Raw genomic sequence first — 23,061 nt, 5'->3', positions numbered from 1 at the left:
TTACAAAAGTAACTGAGAAAAGTAATTTCTGATTTAATTACAAAATTCCCTGGAAATATCTCCTCTAATTTCTTATAAAATGCCCAGGAAACGTCTCTTCTGATTATTATAAGATGCACTGGAAAATGTCGCTGCTGATTATTCTTTGTTTGTTTGTTTACTTGTCTCTCCATGAGGGCAGAGTTAGACATGAGGTCGGTTTAAAATTTTGGGAGAAACTAGCTCCCCAAAAGGGGCACTCTGGTCAGTAACAAAAATAAAAATTGTATCAGTAATGAAAGATTTATCCTTCATTTACCAAGACCAAAAAAGGGGCGTAAAGCCACTGGAATGCTGAGATACTACACTCATAAATTCATGTTGAAGTAATGGTTGCCTAATAGCTAACCGTGTTAATATTTTTTATGTATTAATTTCCAAACCCTGCTGAAACAGTTTATGATTTAAACATTACTTTATTTCATGTATATTTTTACAGTGGGGTGGGGGATACGAAATCAGTCCCGGAAATGGTTGAAACCATTTACGCATTAAACATTACTTTATTTCATCTATATTTTTAACAGGTGGGTGGGGGATAGGAAATCAGTCCCGGAAATGGCTACAACCATTTACGTTTTAGACATTATTTAATTTAATGTGTATTTTTACAGTGGGGTGGGGATATGAAGTCAGTCCCGTAAATGGCTGAAAATTTTACGATTTAGGCATTACATTTCATCAATTTTTCATAATTCTTGGATATGTTATTAATTTCGACAATAATGTTTCATAATTTTATCCTAATCCACATTATCATATCTTCCCCTTACTAAAATAATGAATTTGGTGTATTGCCTGGGCTGTTTATTTCATTACAAACACACCAATAAATTCCAGCTATTCTCATAGTATATATATATTCCACCTATCTTATCCAATCCCGGGTGACGCTGTGTATTCTTCTAGTATATATATTCCACCTATCTCATTTGATCCCGGGCTATGCTGGGTATTCTGATACTATATGTTTTCCACCTATCGCATTCAATCTTGTACGACACTGGGTATTCTGCTAGTACATATTTGCACTTTTCTCATACAATGCCGAGACTGACTTCATGTCCGCCACATCACTGTTAAAAATATCTATGAAATAAAGTAATGTCTTAATCATAAACTGTTTAAGTCATTTCCTAGACTGACCATATATATCCCAAACCCACTGGTAAAAATACACATTAAATAATGTTTACGGTGTATTCGGTTTATTGGAGAGGGACCTATCAGTGGCATCCATGCATCTGTGTAATCGTTAGTCTGGACTATTGCCAGATAACCGTCCATTAGTTTTTCCAGAAATTTTGCCACAATTTGTATTTCATTAAGTACATGTGCACAGTAAAAAAATACAAAAATTCCCGTTGTGCGCCCAGGGGCTCAAAAATGGCCAAAATGACACATTTGCCCCATAACCTTTGATCCATGCATTAGATTTTTTTAACCATGGCCAAAATTTAGAGGCCATTGTCCTTAATATAAATCCAGTATGGGTGACCCTGGCAAAATTTTGGTTTGTCTTCTGAGACTTTCAGTGCTAAAAGCGCCTCTTTTTGTGGCTCTTTTTTTTCATATTTCTTAACAAAGACTTAATGTCTGACTATATTTGTTTGTTTTTTCACGGTGGTTGTTACGTGTTGAGACATAATGTTGAACAAAGATGGCGGCGAAGAAGCAGTGTAGTACGATCCTGAGTTTAATTACCAGTAACAAAGATGTCGGCGAACTGATTGAATCCAAAATTCGACAATTTTTATAGTAACTTTAGAAGCTTTTCATTGGTTGCTCACCATGACTTGTGGTTATAAAAACGATCGTCAAAATAATTGGTTTCATCTCCTCCATCCGGAGTAAAAAACATTTCACACACACCCTTTTTTGATATAATGGAAAAATCCTTTCGGATTCAATTTTGGTTTGACTTGAGAAAAGGAAAGAAAAAAATAAACAAAAAGAAAAATAAACAAAACTGAACAAATAAAAATAAACCAATAAAATAATAAAAGGGACTTTGTCTTTATTCTCATTGATCAAAAAAACTTATTGGTATAATGTGTTAAAAAAGAAACCATGTTTTTGTAAATCACATTAACTTTTTTTGATAAATATAAAAATAAACACTTTTTAAATATATATATAAACATACAAATAGAATCCTATTCAAATATATATAAACATATATGCAAAACATTATGTTAGGTATTAGTTGCTTAATTTGATTAGTAAGATAGAAATGGTCGCAGTTTAATGTCGTGCCTGGGACAATTTACAATGTATTTATTTTTTGTAGGGGGGCGGTGATTTCGACTGTTCATGCTTCTCTTTTTTTGGTTTCTGGAAAGAGATTTATTCATAATTAGATTCCATAAAGTTCGGCTATAAAATGTTTAATTTTATTATTTTTTTAGGTTTCCTGAAAATGTCGGCTATATTATTCTCATATGTCACATAACTAAGAGTAATACATTTTTTTACTTATTTCATCCCTTATGAAATGATATCTGATATCAATATGCCTTCGACCTTTAATGAATCATAGAATTATTTGCTAATAAAATACTGCTCTGGTTGTCATAATGATTCTGTAGTTTTTTTTACTTAGATCTGGTTTAAAAATAGATTTTAGAAGGCCATTTAAAATTTTTTAGTTTACCTTTTAACATCTTTTAAAGTGTTGTCACAGTTTGAGGCGAATAATATATCGTACACCCAAAATAAAACAAAATCAACAATTTATTACCTACATGTTTTGGTATACATTCACGCGTCTACGGGGCATTGCTTGAATTTCTGTTCTATTAAATAATTATGGAGTGTTAAATTCCAATTGTGAGCACTTTGACTTAGTCCATATAACGATTTATTCAGTTTCTATATACAATTTTTATTTTTCACTTTAAATCCCTCTAGATGGTAAATATAGATTTTGCAGACAATCGAATCATTTAAATAAACATTTTTTACATCCATTTGATGTATTTTTAAATTTTATTGTCGGCAAGTTGTAATAACATTCTAATTGTCATTAAGTTTGTCGTTGGTAAAAATGTTGCAAAATATTCCACTGCAGATATTTGTGAAAAACCTTTTGCAACAAATCTTGCTTTAAAAGTTTCACTGCCAAAAGTGATTTCTTTTTTTGGAAACCCCCAGCACGAAAAAATTATATTTTTATCTGTGAATTTTGCCACTATTTCGTATGTGTTATTTTCTAATAAAGCTTTCAATTCGGACATGATAGCCTTTTTCCATTCTTTGTGATTTTCTTAATCGCCTCATTAACTTTCTGGTGAGCTTTTCAATGAGTAACAGTAATCCACTGTGTAGTCTTGTATCTTTTCAATTTTTAGAAGTCTGGCCTTTTTCGCTCACTTATCGGGTATCGACGTGTCTGGTTAATATTTTCGTCAGTAGTTCTTCTGTAATTGTCATCGTTATTAATATTTTCATTGTGATTAAGATGCTAGGTAATATTTCTTCGTTTTTCATTTACTGGATCGCCATTTTTATCGTAACCTACGAAAATGCCTTTTCACTTTCAATATTTAGTTTAATGGTATTTTCTATAAATGCAAAACAATCTGAACCAAATATATGCATTCAGTTCATTTTGGGTTTTACACCACAAAACGCTTCATACGGTGTATTGCCTAATCTTCTATTGAACAGTCTATTTCTGATATATGCTGCTGCCATTAATGCGTACGTCAATAAACTATGCACTAATTTTGATTCGATAAGTAGACATCTTGTCATCTCAAAAAGGGTTCGCCATGCCCTTTTAGCGGTGCCATTTTGGAAGAGGGAATATGGCGCAGATTTCTCGTGTTTAATACAGTGGTTACTTAATAGAAGTTCAAAGTCTTTACTAGTAAATTCAGTCCCATTGTCTGAGCGAATACATTTTACCGAGCTGTACAGGGCAATATCAGCTAAATATTTCTTAGTGGCGAGGATAGTGTCGGATTTATGTTTTAGAAAATAAACTATAATTAAACCGGAAAAATCATCAATAAAGTTCAAAACATACCTTAGATTATTTCACCCCATCGGGCTGATCGGATCTGCTAAGTCACAATGCACAAGTTAGAAAATTGTCGTAGCTTTTTTGTTTGGCCTTTGGCTTATATCTTTTGTCATTTCCCCCTGTGCACACACATCACAATTTGGGAGATCGTCTGAAGGTATTATTTTCATACCTTCGACTACATTTGGTATTTTTTTAATATCAGCTGTATTGCAGTGTCCTAGAATTTTATGCCAGGTTTCCAAGTCGTGACAGGCAGTTTCTGAGGGAACCATACCTTTTTAAGAATATAGTCGGTCATTTTCTTTAATGTCAAATACAGTTCCATTGTGGTAAATCCATTTTGAGTTGTTCTGTCCAAACTTTATATTAGCGCCTTGTTTAATGGTAGCATGCATGGAAAATATGTCTTGCTTAAATGTAGGTATGAACAGAGCATTTTTTAGAATACAGTTACAGATTTCACATTTATGTATTATTTTTAGGGATATTTTAGCATCACCTCTTTTCAAGACTATATCATTTATTTGACTACCGTCGGCAAGTTCGACAAAATGGCTTTGTGGATTAAAGTTTGAATGAAAATTAATAAAATCAGATTCCTTGGTGATAACGTGTGCTGTAGCACCACAGTCTATAAGGAGATTTTTACCGTTTGTGGCATTGTCAAAGTTAAATCTAAATAGAAATGTATGTTCTTCGTCAAAGTTCTCAACATTTTTTACGGAGTCCATTTTAGAGCGTTTGTATCGGCATTGGAAACTTTTGTGGTTGGGTCATCTGCCATTATAGCAGATAATTTTATTCTTTTTCTTGGGATAATTACTTTTGGGGAAAACGTTACGGTGAGTTGCGTAATTTGGTGGTGTCTGCTTTCGAGAAGCATTTTTGAACTTCATAATATTGCTGGAGTTATTATTGTCCACGAGCATTCGATTAGTCTCTTTGTAACTGCGCAAAGCCACTTTAAATTCACTGAAATTTATGGGTTTCTTTTTGCGTTAAAACAGTTGTAAATGGTTTAAAATCGGTTGGAAGTCCATTGAGGGTCATTGATATCAACAAGCTATCGCTTATTATTTCAACTGAGAGTTTTAAGGCATTGGCCGTTGTTTCTGCCCTTATAACGTAGTCGGTAATAGTTCCATCCTCGTTACATTTCAGAAACGTTAGTTCTGTATATAGTGATATAATTTTCGGTTTCCCTTTTGATAAATAATGTTCTCTTAATATGTTCAATGTTTTCCGTCCATCATCCAAGGCATCTCTTATAATCAGAGACAGACTTCTATCGTCTACGCATTGAATCAGTTCTACAAAAAAGTTGCGTTTTTTTAAAGAAATTAGGGGTCGTTAGGATTCTGTGTTGTTTACGTAGTTTCCGAATCCTTAGATACCCCAGACATTTTACCTGCCACAATTCGAATTTAGATTCCGAAAAATCAAAGACAATAACTGAGCACAAAACCTGTTTAGTGTTGAGACATTATGTTGAAGAGAGATAGCGACGAAGCAGTGTAGTACGATCCTGAGTTTAATTACCAGTAACAAAGATGTCGGCGAACTGATTGAATCCAAAATTCGACAATTTTTTATAGTAACTTTAGAAGCTTTTCATTGGTTGCTCACCATGACTTGTGGTTATAAAAACGATCGTCGAAATCATTGGTTTCATCTCCTCCATCCGGAGTAAAAAAAAAACATTTCACAGTGGTTAACTCAAATTTACATGTGTTAAGGCCTAAATCTGAACTGTTATCCCTTTACACTGGGATTCGGCGTCCCCAGGGACTCAAAAGAAGTCAAAATGCCCAAAACTACACTTTTTTACCCCATAGCGTTTGATCCATCTGTTAGATTTTCCTGAAACTTGGCCAAAATGTGGAAGATATTGTTCTTAATATGAATTCATTATGAATGACCCTGGCAAAATTTTGGTTCGCATTCCTCTGGGATTTTTAGGGCTAAAAATTTATTTTTGGAGCTCTTTTTTCATATTACTCAAGAACTTGATATGTACAGCTATATAGTAGTTTTCCATGGTGCTGAATTAAAATATACATGTCTTAAGGAAAGAAACTGCATCGGTTGTCCGTTTTCACTGGGAGTCAGCATTACGAGGAGCTGAAAGGGGTCAAAAATGCCCCAAAATTGCACAAAAATTACACTTTTTACTCCATAACTTCTGATTCGTGTGGCTTTAATGAAATAATCAGTTCAGGTAAGAATGCCAAGAAGCAATAAATTATATATGAAAAATGCTGCTGTGGACCGAACAAAAAGAACTCATACTTCACAAGAATTTGGTTTCTCTCCCGTATGTGTTTTCATATGATTCAACAAAGTAAACTTCTGTGCAAAAGAGGAACCACATACTTCACAAGAATGTGGTTTCTTTCCCGTGTGTGATTTCATATGATGCAACAAATTTTACTTCCATGTAAAACAAGAACCACATACTTCACAAGAATGTGGTTTCTCTCCCGTATGGGTTTTAATATGATTCAACAAGCCTGACTTCAATGCAAAGAAAGAACCACATACTTCACAAGAATATGGTTTCTCTCCCGTATGTGTTGGCATATGACGCAACAAAGCTGACTTCTGTGCAAAAGAAGAACCACATATTTCACAAGAATGTGGTTTCTCTCCCGTGTGTGTTTTCATGTGACGCAACAAGTTTGACTTATCTGCAAAAGAATAACCACATACTTCACAAGAATGTGGTTTCTCACCCGTATGTGTTTTCATATGACGCAACAAATATGACTTTTCTGCATAAGAAGAACCACAAACTTCACAAGAATGTGGTTTCTCTTTCGTATGTGTTTTCATGTGACGCAACAAGTGTGACTTATCTGCAAAAGAATAACCACATACTTTACAAGAATGTGGTTTCTCACCCGTATGCGTTTTCATATGACGCAACAAGTTTGACTTATCTGCAAAAGAAGAACCACACACTTCACAAGAATGTGGTTTATCTCCCGTATGTGTTTTCATGTGACACAACAAGTTTGACGTATATGCAAAAGAAGAACCACACACTTCACATGAATATGGTTTCTCTCCCGTATGTGTTTTCATATGACTGAACAAAGCTGACTTCCATGCAAAAGAAGAACAACATACTTCACAAGAATATGGTTTCTCTCCCGTATGTGTTTTCATATGACTGAACAAAGCTGACTTCTGTGCAAAAGAGGAACCACATACTTCACATGAATATGGTTTCTCTCCCGTGTGTGTTTTCATGTGACGCAACAAGCTTGACGTATATGCAAAAGAAGAACCACATACTTCACATGAATATGGTTTCTCTCCCGTGTGTGTTTTCATGTGACGCAACAAGCTTGACGTATATGCAAAAGAAGAACCACATACTTCACAAGAATGTGGTTTCTCTCTCATGTTTGATTGCATCTTATTCAACAAGGATATATTAACGTTATTGTATTATTATATACACGCTAATAAATTTCAACTTTCGAGGATTTATGAATGTATTTTGAATTATTTTCAAACTTTTTCAATCACCAATGAAGAAAAGTCCTTCTCATCCATTAATGAATTTCTTTTCATTGTTAAAATTCTGAAAATACACAATAAATTTCAAAAAATATAATTAATGTTGTAAAATTTAATTTATTATGTAAGTTTTTATTCCAAATATTCACAATATTTATTATTAATTAAATTCAAAATAAAATGAGTATAGTTTTATGCAATATTGATTAACAAAATTAACTTGTTTCTATTGTCAATTATTAAACTAAAAATTTTTAATACTTTTCAGTTTAGATTAGTCATATTATTTCATTCTTCAAAATACTGTTCTCATCTCGTAACATTAGCAAAGCCTGCATTAACATCCTATGTCACTTGAAATTTTTGTTTTTAATCTTACTGAGGATTTACACTCCAACGTTTACGAGTATTTAAATTACAACTGATTTTTACCAAGTACTCTAACCATAGCACCATGGGTTCTTGCAGAAAGTTCTAGTATAAATTTTAGGAACTATTTTGTTTCTAATAATATCACTATTTTTTACCACAGACACACAAACACACACACACATATATATATATATAGTGACACAAAGAATGTCCGCACTTGTAAATTTTTTTCAAAAACTGTATATATATATTTTATTTACATGGTAGTCACCATTTATCAAGGCCTGGAAGCCACTCGGAGATAAGGGTTATTGCGTGTGCAGTAATCAAGGGGACAGAATCATAGTAACAATTAGTATTGGAGATTTGATAAACTTTTTTACTTAAGGGGGTGGTTCATCAGTATTTTGCTTATGTTAGACCTGAAGATATCCAAGTTGTAGTCAGGTGGGAAGCAGACAAACGGAAAAGAGTTCCACAGGCGTGCACTTTTAAGAAAGAAACTTTGGTCATGGAATCTACGTTTTGATTTAGGCACAGATAAAGAGTGGGGAAAATTATTGACAGTGGTTTCAGCCAAACGAGCGTTTTCATGAAAGATTGGCGAGAGGGGGCAGAGATTAAAGCTCAGACGAGCACTCGCCATGGAAATAACGATAAAACAAAGACAGGCTCGCAATGTCTTCTGCTGGAGAGAGTTTGCAGAGAAGAGAAAAGGGCATCCCCACTAAAATACGAAGTCTATTTTGTACTCTGTCAAGGCAGGAAATGCTGTGGTGACAGTACTCCATCCTTGGACGTACTTGACTTTATATAGATAGAGGATTGCATCAGTAGTGAGATATCTTCTGGCAGTGGTAGTAGTACCTCACTATTTTCCCATCGCCATTGACAGCAGACTTGATGTAAGTGTTGCACTTCAGGTCAGGGTAAAGGTAAAATCCAGAAGCTTGTCAAAACATGGAGCCTGCCCAAGATGAGAGCCATCCATTTCAAATGATGCCAGATGGAGATCAGAGCGTTGATGATGTAAAGATAGGAGCTTGGTTTTAGATGCATTAAAAGTAACCAGCCACCTCTTCCACCATTGTACCACGTGCTCAAGATCAGAGAGGAGAAAATCAGGGAAAACTTTGTCATTTACGGCCTTTGATGTGTTGCCATAGTTGGCCGTGTTATCAGCATATATGTCAACAAATGATTTAAGTATGTGTTTTAGGAGATCATTAATGTAGATCAGGAAGAGAATTGGGCCCAGGATGGACCCCTGAGGAACTCCAACATTAATACTTTGGACATCTGATTTCTGCCCGTCATCCACTACTCTTATGAGCCTATCAGAGAGAAACGATTTAATAATTGAAAAAACATTTCCAGTTATGAATTGAGTTGAGCATATTGAGAAGTGATACGTGAATTACCATTAACATATAAAGTGAGGCTGTTTCTTTAAACAAATAAAGCTTACATATTTCGGATGATTATTAATTCATGACTCGCAACGATTAGCATAATGGTTAGAAACCTTGACTGTCGTACAGGCAGTCGGGTTTCGATCCTGGCTTGAGGTAGTTGCCCGTCTATCCGCACTGATGAGCTGTGAAACATTACTGTATATGGATGGCATATATATATATACATATATATATATATATATATATATATATATATATATACACTTTCACCAAAAAAGCCCGAACTTGTAATTTTTCAAAAACTAGAAATTTACTTTAAATTTAATGTAACTGTATAAATAACCTACGCATCATTTGATTCACCTTTTATTCCTCTATAATTTTACCTTTTCATATTTGACTTTAATTGAAATATTCTAGTGTTCACGTCAATTACAAAAATTAAGTACTAATGAAGAAGGTAAAAAGAAACCCCGTGCAATTAAAAATTGTTGTTTAAATGTAATTGTAGAATATTAATGCAACACAAATACAACAGGAACACAATGAACTAGTTAATATTTGGTAGCAAAGCCCTCTTGCAATTTGACAATCTGCAATTATTTGGGTTTTCCTTGAATTAGTCTGTGGCAATAATCTAGTGAAAAGGCATGCCACTTCTCTTCAATTTTTGTTGAAAAATTTATTTTATTTAAATCTATTGTTTCTATCTGGAAACATCTTGTGTTTTGCTGGTGGAGTTTTTTCTCTTCAGCTCATTTTAATATGTATTGTTATTAGTATTATATTGTTATTAGTACATATTGATTTTGCTCGGTGTTTTAGTGAACAGATGTTTAGTTTGTTTACATTATATAGATTGTAAGAATTGAAGTTTTGATACTAGCTCCATATTTAAAGATATATAAAGTGTTACTAGATTATTTTAATGATGATAACCCGACGTGGCATTACATGACTTGGAAAATAAGAGACAAGAGTTTAATTGGTGTCGCGTGTTGAATGTGCACATATGCAAACACAGGCAGGACAGCCGGTAGCAAACGCACTGAAGGATGGAGTAAGGCTATCAGAATCGATATTGTCATTGTTAAAAGTCAACTATTTCATGGGCATAACTCTCGAAAGTGAGCGCACCTGCTAAAGGCAGGTCACATATACAGCCTAGAGAAAAAGGAAAAAGAAGAGAGAGGCCTACACTCAGTTGGCAATCAACATCGCACAAATGTGCAAGTTTAACAAAAACTGACTGCACAACATCCGTTTCATTTGGTGCCGTTTTTTGATCCATTATTCTAACAAAGAATAAGGGAGCCTGAACGAACTGTAAACACACAATAAATAAGGGTTCCGTGAAGTTTAGCAAAATTAAAAAACAAAACAATAAAATATTTGAGTTTTTATTCTCGTTTTGCTGCTCAAATATATATATATATAATATATGTATACATATATAAATACGCATTTATATATATACACATATATAAATATGCATATAAAAATATATATACATATATAAATACGCATGTGACACACATAAGATAACAAAAAAACATATATATGCTCCAAATATTTTAAGCTAATTTTTTTTTTCTCTCTTTTTCGTGTTTCTTAAAAAATGATTTTGAGTTATTTAATCATCTTGTTCTTTCGTCAGTAGCATACTATTGTTATGATGAAGCAATATCTATTTTCATACTATTGTTATGATGAAGCAATATCTATTTTCATACTATTGTTATGATGAAGCAATATCTATTTTCATACTATTGTTATGATGAAGCAAGATCTATTTTCATACTATTGGTATGATGAAACAAGATCTATTTTCATACTATTGTTATGATGAAACAAGATCTATTTTCATACTATTGTTATGATGAAACAGGATCTATTTTCATACTATTGTTATGATGAAGCAAGATCTATTTTCATACTATTGTTATGATGAAGCAAGATCTATTTTCATACTATTGTTATGATGAAACAAGATCTATTTTCATACTATTGTTATGATGAAGCAAAATCTATTTTCATACTATTGTTATCATGAAGCAAGATCTATTTTCATACTATTGTTATGATGAAGCAAGATCTATTTTCATGCTATTGTTATGATGAAGCAAGATCTATTTTCAAATTTTGTGCAGAGATATGAAAGAAACGAGATATATAATACTCAAATTTTGTTTCAATGCCAAATATATTATTCAACTATGCACAAACCCGTTCTTGTAATATAACGTGCATGGTAGATGTGTGAGAAAATCAGCAGCTGCTGTAGGATAGCTCACTAGTGAAAATATTAGCAGCAGCCATCTTAGCACATTAAGAAAGTGTGTCCTATGCTGACGTTCCAGGAAAGAGGAGAAAAGGGGGGAAAAAACAGAAGTTGATGCAAAAAGAAAGCAATCGGACGTGTTTAGACTCATCTGCAGTGGGAGAGAAAATGTTCTGCATGGTCAAAAAAATGGAAGATGACGAAAACGACAAATGTCCTTCCATATTTTTTTCTTGCGATGGCACCAGATGATTTGAAAGTCTGAGTTTTTGAAATGTAATGACACTTTTCGAGAGTAAGAGCCACATTACATACTCTCATCTCTATAAATCATCAGTGAAATTCGAAACCAAGATCTCAGTGACTGTGTCAGTTGCTCTATTACTGAGCCATGACCCAAAAACAGTACCTAAAGTCCAGGTGGAAACTATTATTTCTATAGCAGCAGCACCGACACCTCACAGTTTGAAATTTTGAGTTTTTTGTTTATAATCTGTGCTGATTGCTGCTAGCAGTTAACTTCTCTTCTAGCTTACCATATAAAAGGCCATTTCTCAGGCAACTGACAACATTCATAAAACGATTAAACATTGGCAATCCTCTCTTCATTTCCAGCTCTTGGTACTGACAACACACTGGATGGGGCTTCTACTAACTAATTTCCCTGTTTTATTCGCATAGAAATGGCGACAGTTTGCATTGCACAATTGACCATCTATATATATAAAAGCGAAAATGTATGTATGTATGTATGTATGTATGTTTGTGTGTCTGCTAAAACCTTTGACCGACAGAACAAAAATTCACATACTTGGTATAAAAATGTTATCCATAAATAAAAAATTAACCCGCACACAAGCTTAACTATGAACTTCTACGTTATGACAACATTACTAAACTTATTAGCACGTTCAAAATAGTTAGATACGATAGTTAAACGAAAAATAACAAGCCAAAAATATGAAGTAAAAAAAATATGCTTACAAAAAATATTAACGATCGAAGTTTTTACAAAAAAAAACAGCCAGACACCATTTTCTTTTTTAGTAACAGTAGAGAGAGAGAGAGAGAGAGAGAGAGAGAGAGAGAGAGAGAGTGAGAGAGAGAGAGACGCAAACAAAGAGAGAGAGATAGATAGAAAGAAAAACGTTAACTTTTTCATCCCGAAATCGACAATTTTCGACAGGGGGGATGTCAACAACTTTAAATAGTTGCAAAACCGAACAAATTTCAGATGCGTCGGTTTAGCCCAGGTAGTTAAGGCCTTGGTTCATTATCTAAATGTTTTGGGTTCGAATCGTGGTGTGAGATGGGTTTTTTTTCGATTTTTTAAATTTAAATATTGAACCCTGTATCATTTAAGCCATTTTTCACGTAACGTTCATTTTCCTTTTTTTTTTTTACTTCGCTTATTCTTAGCAACACCAAAAAACACCCGGGTACCCACCGATTTTTTAAATTTTAATATCGGAACAGGCTTATTTAAGCCATTTTTCATGTGTTCGTTTTTCTGTTATCATCATTCGTTTGCCTTACGTTAGTTTTTTGTGTTTTCTTCGATGTTTTGATTACCCCCCTGCTTAATTAAAACGTTGTTTTATTTTCTTACTTCACTTATAACAATGCTTACATCGTCGTCGCTCAACGACTTTCAAACATCTTTCACTTATTCGCTTATAACAATGCTTCATTCTGGCTGGCCGATTTTATTTTCAAACTTCACCTCAGGGCTTCGGCTTCGATCCTACCCCCCTGTTTCTTTTTTATTTAACACCAAACACACCTACACACACCCAGGCAGTGGCGGGTACCCCTCGCTAGTCTATATATATAAAAGCAAAAATGTGTGTATGTTTGTTTGTGTGTGTGTATGTTTGTGTGTCTGCTAAAAACTTTTGACAGACAACAAAAATTCACAAACTTGGTCTCATATGAAAGCCCCACCTTCTGTACGACAAATATCGAAAAACTGGCCCAAAGTGACCATCAGAAGTGTGTCAACTGATCGATTTTCTGCAGGGGAGACAAAAAAGTGATATTTTAATGTTAAACATTACATATTTTTAAATCGATTTATAACTGCCCCCAAAAAATACAGCCGCCAAGTCTTCTACATAAAGTATACATGCGGCCGTTTATTTCGGGTCAACTTGTATTTAAAACCCGCTGAGTCATGTCACGTGATCTTGACGTCAGCAACCTCTAATGGCGGTCTTAATTTACAATTTAAAAATGTTGTTATCGGTAAAAAAATTAATTAAAGCTAAACTATGAACTTCTACGCTATGGCAACGTTACCAAAGTTATTACCACATTCAAAATAGTTAGACTCGATACTTAAACGGAAAATAATAAGCCAAACATGTGAAGTAAAAAAAAAAAACGCTTACAAAAAATATTAACGAACAAAGTTTTAAAAAATAAAAACAGCCAGACGCCATTTTTCAGTCTTTAGAGTAAGGCAGACGAAGTGTGTGTGTGTGTGAGAGAGAGAGAGAGAGAGAGAGAGAGAGAGAAATATCTAGACAGATTCGACAGGGAGAGGGTTAACAACGCATGTGTCAGATGACGTCATGACCTGATTTACTTCAAATAGTTGATAAACCGAACAAACTTTATATATGCCGCTTTAGCATAGGTAGTTAAGGGTTGGTTCATTATCTAAACGTTTTGGGTTCGAATCGTGGTGTGAAATGCCTTTTTTCCGATTTTTTACATTTAAATATTGAACACTGTATTATTTAAGCCATTTTTCATGTAACGTTCGTTCATTTTTCTGTTTTAATTTGTGTTTTTACCCCCCCCCCCCGCTTAATTAAAACGTTGTTTTCTTTTCTTCTTATAACAATGCTTACATCGTCATCATCGTCGTCGTAATGCTCGACGACCTTCAAACATCTTTCACTTCTGGCTGGCCGATTTTATTTTCAAACTTTTCCTCAGGGGTTCGGCTTCGATCCTACCCCCCCCCCCAGTTTCTTTTTTATTTAACACCACACACCCCTACAAACACCCGGGCAACGCCGGGTACCCCTCGCTAGTCAACAATAAAACCAACAGTTTGGTCATTTTATCTTTTCTTTCTTTTATTTTTTTGTTACACAACCAACTCTTTCAAGCATACACACACAAGTAAGTGATGTTTCCCTACACAAATTCAATCGTTTTCACACACACACACACACACACACACACACACACACACACACAAATTCAATCGTTTTCTCCATTTCTACACTTTTACAAACAAATAAAATTAATAAAATGTTTTTAATGTTAGAATGAGACTTTGTCTTTCTATACTACAATCCTTTCAGCAGGTAAATATAAATTAGCAAATTATTATTAAACTAACAATTTCTCGGGTAAATTCGATACACTGCCAATATTTTCCATTATTTGTGACACAGTGGCTTTGCACTGGAAGATGATGCGAACAGTGACCAAACATGCCATATTATATGTTCCATTTTGTGCAAGCATAGCTGGAGTATGATTAGAGATGCCGAGAAAGACAGATGGGATTGAATTGGTCACTCCTGTGAATGAAAAGTCTCAAAATGGAAGCACAGAAGAAATCCTCAATTCAAAGATATAAAATCCTACAGCATCTTTGGTCCTGTCTTGAAGCGTTCCTTTAAACAGATTCGAGATCCCCAAGGACAATTGACGAACCTACCAGAAGCAGCAGAAGCAGGTATGGTGTCATCCTGTTATATTTATATGTTGACATGCAATCACACACCAACACCTATGATGAATTACGGGCCACTACAATAGACATTAAAGATCTGATGACAATACTCCATTACACAACCATTACAACATACATAGTAACATGTCAACAACAAAACCAACTACCATTTTAATCTTTCTGTTTTATTACACAACACTTTGATGCACGCACATGCTAGCCAAGTAAGTTATGATTTTCCTTACACAAATTCATTACATCCACTTATGAAAGCCCGATTAATAATAACTCCGACCATTTTCATCTATCATAGTTAATGTTCAACAAAATAGTTTAATTTTGTGTTGTCATCACTTTTCAAAATGGAATTAAAGTTAGAGTGTACTATCACAATCTGGTAAGTAAAGTTTTTGACGTGTAAAAAATACATGTAAAGAAAAAAACATCTGATTTGTTCGTATCATTTGGATTATTGTTCTCATCTTACATGTTATTTTTACAATGTTTGCACAATAAATAACATCCAAGATGAGAACAGTAGTCTTAATAATCTAAATAATACAAACAATAATTTCTCATCTACAAAATTCAAAACCGTAATATGGAAATTTGTTTAAAAATCATGATTATTTTTTTATTTAGCCAAAATTGTTTGTAAGGTTTGTTGAATGTATTTTTGAGAAAACTTAAAAATACAACATAAGTTTCTTTAATTACGAGCATTATTTTAAAAAACGAACAGAAAATTTTATAACTGCATTTCCAAATACATTAACAGGAAAACTCTTTGGTATATACTTACATGTGTACACAGTTTCTAATACATCGATTCCTCATAATGAAACCAATCGATTAGAGTACGGACATTTAATTAAAGAAATCAGAAAACAACAACTGAATGTCATACAGAATTTTACCTCACTTATATCAAAGAATTATATTGCTTAATGTCCGTAAAACTAGTTGTTTGAAACAAATTTAAATGCGATATTCGTTTTCAGCATACCTGAAAACTTATAGAAGTCATCATGTTAAAGTTAAGGTGGAAAGTAAGAAACAGTTTATCAAAACGGCTTTCAGGCAGCAAAAACAACAACAAAATTATCACCATTACATTAAATTCATACGGAAAAGTGATCCCCTACTTTTTGAAAAAGTAATTTCATCATATCATGAAAACTAATTATTTGTGCCACTTTTGAGGTATGTATTCGTTTTCAGTAACCCCGAAAACCATAAAAAGTTGTCATTGTAAAGAAATTCGTAGCGTTGGAAAGATTCTAGACATTGACCACAAAAAACAATGGTCAATATTTTAGCCAATGTCTAGAATCTTTACAACCCCTCCCAAAAGTTTCAATGACGACTTCTATTAGTTTTCGGGGGTGCTGAAAATAAATATATACTTTAAAAGTGGCGCAGAGAAATAATTTACATAATATAAAAACATTTTTTTTCAAAAAGTGGAGGATCCCGTTTCTTTATAAATTTCATGTAAAATGATCACACACTGTATGCCCACCCAGTAAGAGGGGCATTTTTTGTGTGTGTGGGGGGGGGCTAACAGTTTTTTGGGTTTTTTTTTTCTGATTTCATGTTTCAATAAAGATACGAGGATATAAAGAACAAAAATGATAAAAAAAAATTGTGATTCGTGTCATTCCTTATGTTATCAGTGGTTACCATTTCTGCATGTGTAAACACACATATTTTTTGAATATTAAGCAATGTAATTCCTTATGTTATCGTTGGTTGTCGATTGTAATTCCTTATGTTATCGTTGGTTGTCGATTCAAATGCATAAAGAATTGGCTCCCACTGATAACAAAGAATTAGATTGCTTAATATCTGAAAAATTATTTGTTTGTGGCAAATTTAAATGCGATATTTTTTTTCAGCATACCTGAAAAACTATAGAAATCGTCATGATAAAGGTTATTGTTAAGGTGGAAAGTAACAATTTACCAAAAAGCCCCCCTCCACATCACCATGTGGTCAGAAAATGGGTGCCCATTTTACATAAAATTTATATAGAAAAGTGATCCCTAACATTTGAAAAAGTAATTTCCTCATATCATGAAACCTAATTATTTGCGCCAGTTTTGAAGTATATATTCACCACGGAAAACCTATAAAAGTCGTCATTGCAAAGAAATTTTTAGACATTGACCATTTTTTTTAATTTATAAAATTATTAAATTTTCTTCAATGACGACTTTTAGTGTTCGGGGGTGCTGAAAACGGATATATATATGTGACACAGAAAAACAATGTTCATATGAAAAATTAACTTTTTTTTTTTAAATTGGGGGATCACTTTTCATGATAAATTTTATGTAAAATAAGCACCCACATTGTGGCCAAATAGTAATTAAAATTTTTTTTTTTGCCAACGTTCAGTGAAATATGCATCGGCTCCAATGTTGAACATTGTTCATCATTATTTTTACAAGGAAAGAATTTTTACGTGTGTGACCTAGCTTTAAAAATTTTTTTATTTTTTATTTTGGCTTAAAGTTTATCGAATGATTTTTGTTATGATTTTATCTCTTTTTTGTTTGTTTGTTTTTGGGATGGATATTAATATTTTTTTTACCGGAGTTTATTAACAGGAAAATTGGTGAAAAAAAAAACTTTACTGGGGGGGGGGGCGGATTTAATAAACAAACAAAATGTAAGCAAAGCAAAACAAAACAAAAATTTGGTGCCTATACACTTATGTTACCGTTGATTTCAACAATTGAAATTTTTATGTTTGAATAAAAAATAATTATTAAAACAAAAAATTGGTGCTTATGCACTTATGTTACCGTTGATTTAAAATAATACAAAGAATCATTCCTCATCTAAAAAAAATTCAGAATCGTAATATTGTAATTTAAGAATCATAATTATTTTTTAATTTAGTCAAAGTTATTTGTAAGGTTTGTTGAATGTATTTTTGAGAGAACTTAAAAAGACAACATAAGTTTTTTTTTTTTTTTTTTTTTTTTTATAAAGGCATCACCACATTATCAAGGCCCAGAGGCCACTCAAGGATAAGGGTTAAAGAGTGTACAGTAGAAATTGGTCAATATAGTAAACATTAGTAATGAAAATTTGGTAAATTTAATAACTTATATGGAACGGCTCATCAAGAACTTATTTACTTTAGACTTGAACACAACCATATTGTAGTCAGCCGGAAAGCAGGAAAACGGAAGACAATTCCACAGGCGTGCAGTTCTAAGAAAGAAGCTTTGTTCATGGAATCTACGTTTAGGTTTAGGCACAGATAAAGAGTGGGGGAAATTATTGATAGTGTTTACAGCTAGACGAGTGTTTCTTGTGAAAGTTTGGCGAGGGGGGACCATAGATTGAAGCTCAGTTGAACACTTTCCATGAAAATAACGATACATCAGAGACAAACTCGCAACATCTCTTCTGTGAGATAGAGGTTGCAAGGAGGAGAAAAGGACATCTCCTACGAGGCTACGAAGTCTATTTTGAACTCTATCAAGGCAGGACAAGTCCTTTCTAGCAGCTCCTGCCCAGATGTGGCAACAGTATTCCATCCTTGGACGTACCTGGCTCTTATATAGGTAGAGAATAGCATCAGCAGTGAGATATCTACTGGATCGATAGAAAGATCCCACCATTTTTCCAGCGGCCTTGGCAACAGATTTGATATACGTGTTCCATTTAAGATCAGGAGTAATGGTCAAGCCCAGAAGCTTGTCAAAACTTGAGGCCTCCTGAAGACGAGAGCCATTCATTTCAATTGATGACAAATGTGAATTAGAATGTTGATGATGTAAAGAGAGAAGCTTGGTTTTAGATGCATTAAAAGTAACCAGCCACTCCTTTCCCCATTGTACTACGTGCTCAAGATCAGAGGAGAGAGAATTGGAGAGAACTTGGTCGTTTACTGTCTTAGATGTGGTACCATAAATGGTAGTGTCGTCAGCATAAATGTCTACAAATGATGTAAGGATATGATTTGGAAGATCATTAATGTAGATCAGGAAAAGAGTTGGGCATTAATACTGTGAGCTCCTGATTTTTGCCCCTCAACTACTACTTTTATGAACCTATCAGAAAGAAATGATTTAATAATTGAGAAGACTTTTCCAGCTATACCATAGCTAGCGATCTTATGAAGTAAACCTTTATGCCATACCCTATCAAAGGCTTTAGATATGTCAAGAGCAATTGCCCTAGAAAGATTGCCACCGTCGAGAGATTTGCTAATCCTATGCGATATAACTGTAAGGACATCTGCTGTAGATCTAGCAGAACGGAAACCATATTGAGTGTCACTAAGAAGGTTATTTTTGTTGAGATGGTTGATTACTTCTGTATTTAACACAGATTCTAGCAACTTACTCATGACGCACAGGAGACTTATTGGCCTGTACTGAGAGGGGGATGAGCAATCATCTGAATTCTTAAATACAGGGCATACTGATGAGATTTTCCAGGGAGATGGGAAACTATTCTCCTTAAGACAACGTTTAAACAGTTTTGTAAGTATGGGCGCTAGTTCAGGTTGAAGTTTTTTGAGTACTATAATTGGAATACCATCAGGGCCAGTTGCTTTACTCGAATCAAGGTTTTTGATTAGCTTCGCAACATCACGTACAGATATACGTATATCACATAGCGTGTTTTCTGATACAGGAGGAAATATTGGGGGTTGGTGGTCTTGGTCGCAAAGGGTAGAATTAGCTGCAAAGTTCTTGACAAAGAGTTTGGCTTTGTCTGATGCTGACGAGATTACCTCAGGTCCATTGATAATAGTTGGGATGGAGCACACGCTTCTGTTCAGGATTCTGTTTGCTATTTGCCAAAACTGGTGGGAACCAAGCCGCTGCTCAGCTACTTTGGACTTAACAGATTGAGCATACAACTCTCTTGCGTTCCTTATTACTTTCTTACAATGGTTGCTGGCAGTCCTGAAAACGGCTTTAGTTTCCATACATCTATTACGTTTGAAGCAGTGGAAAAAGTGATTTCTGTGCGCAATGGCAGCAGCACATTCTGGAGAGAACCATGGCTGGCTGTTAGGTTTTTGCTGAAACTTTTTAGAGGGTATGAAATGGTCAATACCTACAATTAACCATTCAGTTAGGTCTAATACTATAGAGGACACATCCTTTTTAAACATGGAATGCAGAGGTAGATCAGATATAAATGTACGGAAGCTATCCCAGTCAGCCTTAGTGTATCGATATACTGTACGATGAATTAATTATAAGCATTCTTGAAACAAACGAACAGAAAATTTGATAACTGCAGTTCCAAATAGATTAACAGGAAAACTCTTTGGGATGTTTGTGCACTTATTGATCCGCACTATTTTTTTAATCCTATTTCCAAGTTTAATTAAAGTTTTATGATATGTTTTTTTTTTTATTCAATTGTAAGGTTAAAGTACAGAATAGGTACAAAACACACTCCCTTTCCATGTTAAGAATGGCTTTTTAAATAATAACTTTATTATTTCAGCACGGATCAATAAGTGCACTAGTACCCTCTTTGGTGTGTACACAGTTTCTAATACATTGATCCTTCATATTGAAACCACTCGACGAGAATACAAACACTTAATTTTTAAAAAGGAGAAAACAATAACTGAATGTCAAGAAAGCAAAAAAAAAAAAAAACTTTATTCGTGAAATTTGGCTAAAAAAGTCGATGTTTCCAAAATGGGGGTTCAATTTACTAGAGTGTTGTATTAGAAAGAGTACATCTTAAAATGGTAAATATTGAATTCTTTTTTTATATATAATCTGATAGATTACTGAGCATTAGACTTAGTTTATTTTGTTGTTTTTTTTCTGATTTTATGTTAGAGAACAAAAATCATGAAAAATGTTATCAATTCTGAAAACGCATACAGAATTACGTATTGACCGTTTTTTTTTTTATGTTTAAGTCAGTATTGAAAACAAAATCTGATAGATTAGTAAACATTCGATAATAATCCGATGAAAAAAAGATGAAAATAAAAAATACACTTACGTGCGACATGTAGTAATACTTACGTTTTTGTTTTATGATCTGCTTTCGATTAACTTTATCTGCTTTTATAAAGGAAACGATTTTTTAAATGTGATTGATTCAACTTAAAATTCAAGATGACGAACGGAAAAGCAAGTTCGCAGAAAACAAAATTGCAGAGGAAAAATAAAAAAGAAATCATTTCGAAATAGAATCGATCTATTTAATTTGGTAAATATCACGGATAAATTAGTATTATTTTATTTAACATTTTAATATTTACATGAGTGAGAAAAGATTACACGTTTCATCTTTATTAATTTTATAATTCGTTGCACGTGCAATTTAATGGCCGAACCCGATAGTTTTTAAAGCCGCCTTTTCGTATTTTTATTTTTATTTTATTAGATTCTTACTTTTTTTTTTGTGCGTGTTTGAAACATTAAAGCCTAAAGTTAATCTGATGCTTGTGCAGTTTACGAAACACATTAAAAATGAACATGTTGGGGAACAATAGTTTATCATATTTTTTTATAGATTTCTTTTCTTTCTTTTTTTTTTCGGTGCAATTTAATGGCGGAAGCAAATAGGTGAACATAGTTTTGAAAGCTTATATTTTTTAATCGATTTCCGATTTTTTTTATCGTGTTTTAAAGATTAAAGCTTAAAGTTAATCGATAATCTTGACTGGTTACTTACCATGGGTGTAATTCAGCTTAAGGAAATAATGGGGTTGTATTACTGTACACATAGATTCGAAAAAGTTGTCAAAAAACAAATATATAACAAATAAATGTTATCAAAAGAAAGATAGGTTTATTTTCTACCAAACTGGATATATTTTTCGTGTTTTTATCCAGTTTAACATGTTTATTCAGCTCGAAAAAACATACATTGTTTACCGATGTATTGGAAAATTCAAAATGGCGCCCGACTCTCTCTCTCTCTTCAACTCGGTAAGTTCGGGAAAAGGTGTTATAAATAATAAACTAGACAAAATACTATTAAAAAAACACACCGAATATATGTCAAGCTATGTCACGGTATATTGAGCGAGTTTCTAACAGTATTTTGTCTAGTTTTACATTTATAGAACCTTTTCCCAAACTTACCGTGTTAAAGAGAGAGTCGGGCGCTATTTTGAATTTTCCAATACATCGGTAAACACAGTATGTTTTTCGAGCTGAATAAACATGTTACATTAAATAAAAACACTGAAAACATATCCAGTTAGGTAGAAAAGTAACTTATCTTGCCTTTGATAACATTTATTTGTTATATATTTGTTTTTTGACAACCTTTTCCAATCTATGTGTACAGTAATACAAACCCGCAATAATTTACCCCAAATTCGAATTAAGACAGCAAAACATCGAACCGGAAATGTAAATAAGAATCGAAACTTTTCGTTTTTTTTCCGCCATTTTTCTCAGTTTTTTATTATCAAAATCAAACGAAACAGCTTTATTTGTTTTTGTTTTTTGTTATTTTTTTGTCTCTTTCTTTTTTATCGAAATGAAAATTGTTTTTTGTTTTCCTTTTATTTTTTATGTTTGTTTTATTTTTATTAGGCTTTGGGGGGGGGGGGGCGGTCTTCTATTTAAGGAAAGGTTCTACCCTCAAATTTAAAATGACTATTAAGGTTTTTCTGGCCGCTGAAAACGAAAACAACGTTTAAAATTTCAGGAAGCAAATAGTTTTTCAGATATGAAAAAAAATTTCG

The 23,061-nt window shown here is 33.4% G+C and overlaps 1 protein-coding gene across 1 annotated transcript; it reads right to left on the bottom strand.

Moving 5' to 3' along the window:
* Positions 1–2,045: 2,045 nt before the first annotated feature.
* Positions 2,046–21,473, bottom strand: LOC145270391 (uncharacterized). The gene is made up of 2 exons (XM_080126042.1): positions 21,383–21,473; positions 2,046–7,658 (listed from the first exon to the last, which is right to left on the bottom strand). The coding sequence occupies exon 2, from the start codon at positions 7,487–7,489 to the stop codon at positions 6,497–6,499; it is 993 nt and encodes a 330-aa protein (XP_079982168.1). The 5' UTR covers positions 7,490–7,658; positions 21,383–21,473; the 3' UTR covers positions 2,046–6,496.
* Between the last annotated feature and the right edge of the window lie 1,588 nt (positions 21,474–23,061).

The sequence above is a fragment of the Euprymna scolopes genome, chromosome 46 (assembly GCF_053919585.1).
Source record: "Euprymna scolopes isolate OS-2025 chromosome 46, ASM5391958v1, whole genome shotgun sequence".
Classification (NCBI taxonomy): domain Eukaryota; kingdom Metazoa; phylum Mollusca; class Cephalopoda; order Sepiida; family Sepiolidae; genus Euprymna; species Euprymna scolopes.
The sequence above is the reverse complement of the archived record's forward strand: the minus strand, read 5'-3'. Positions and strand labels throughout refer to the sequence as shown.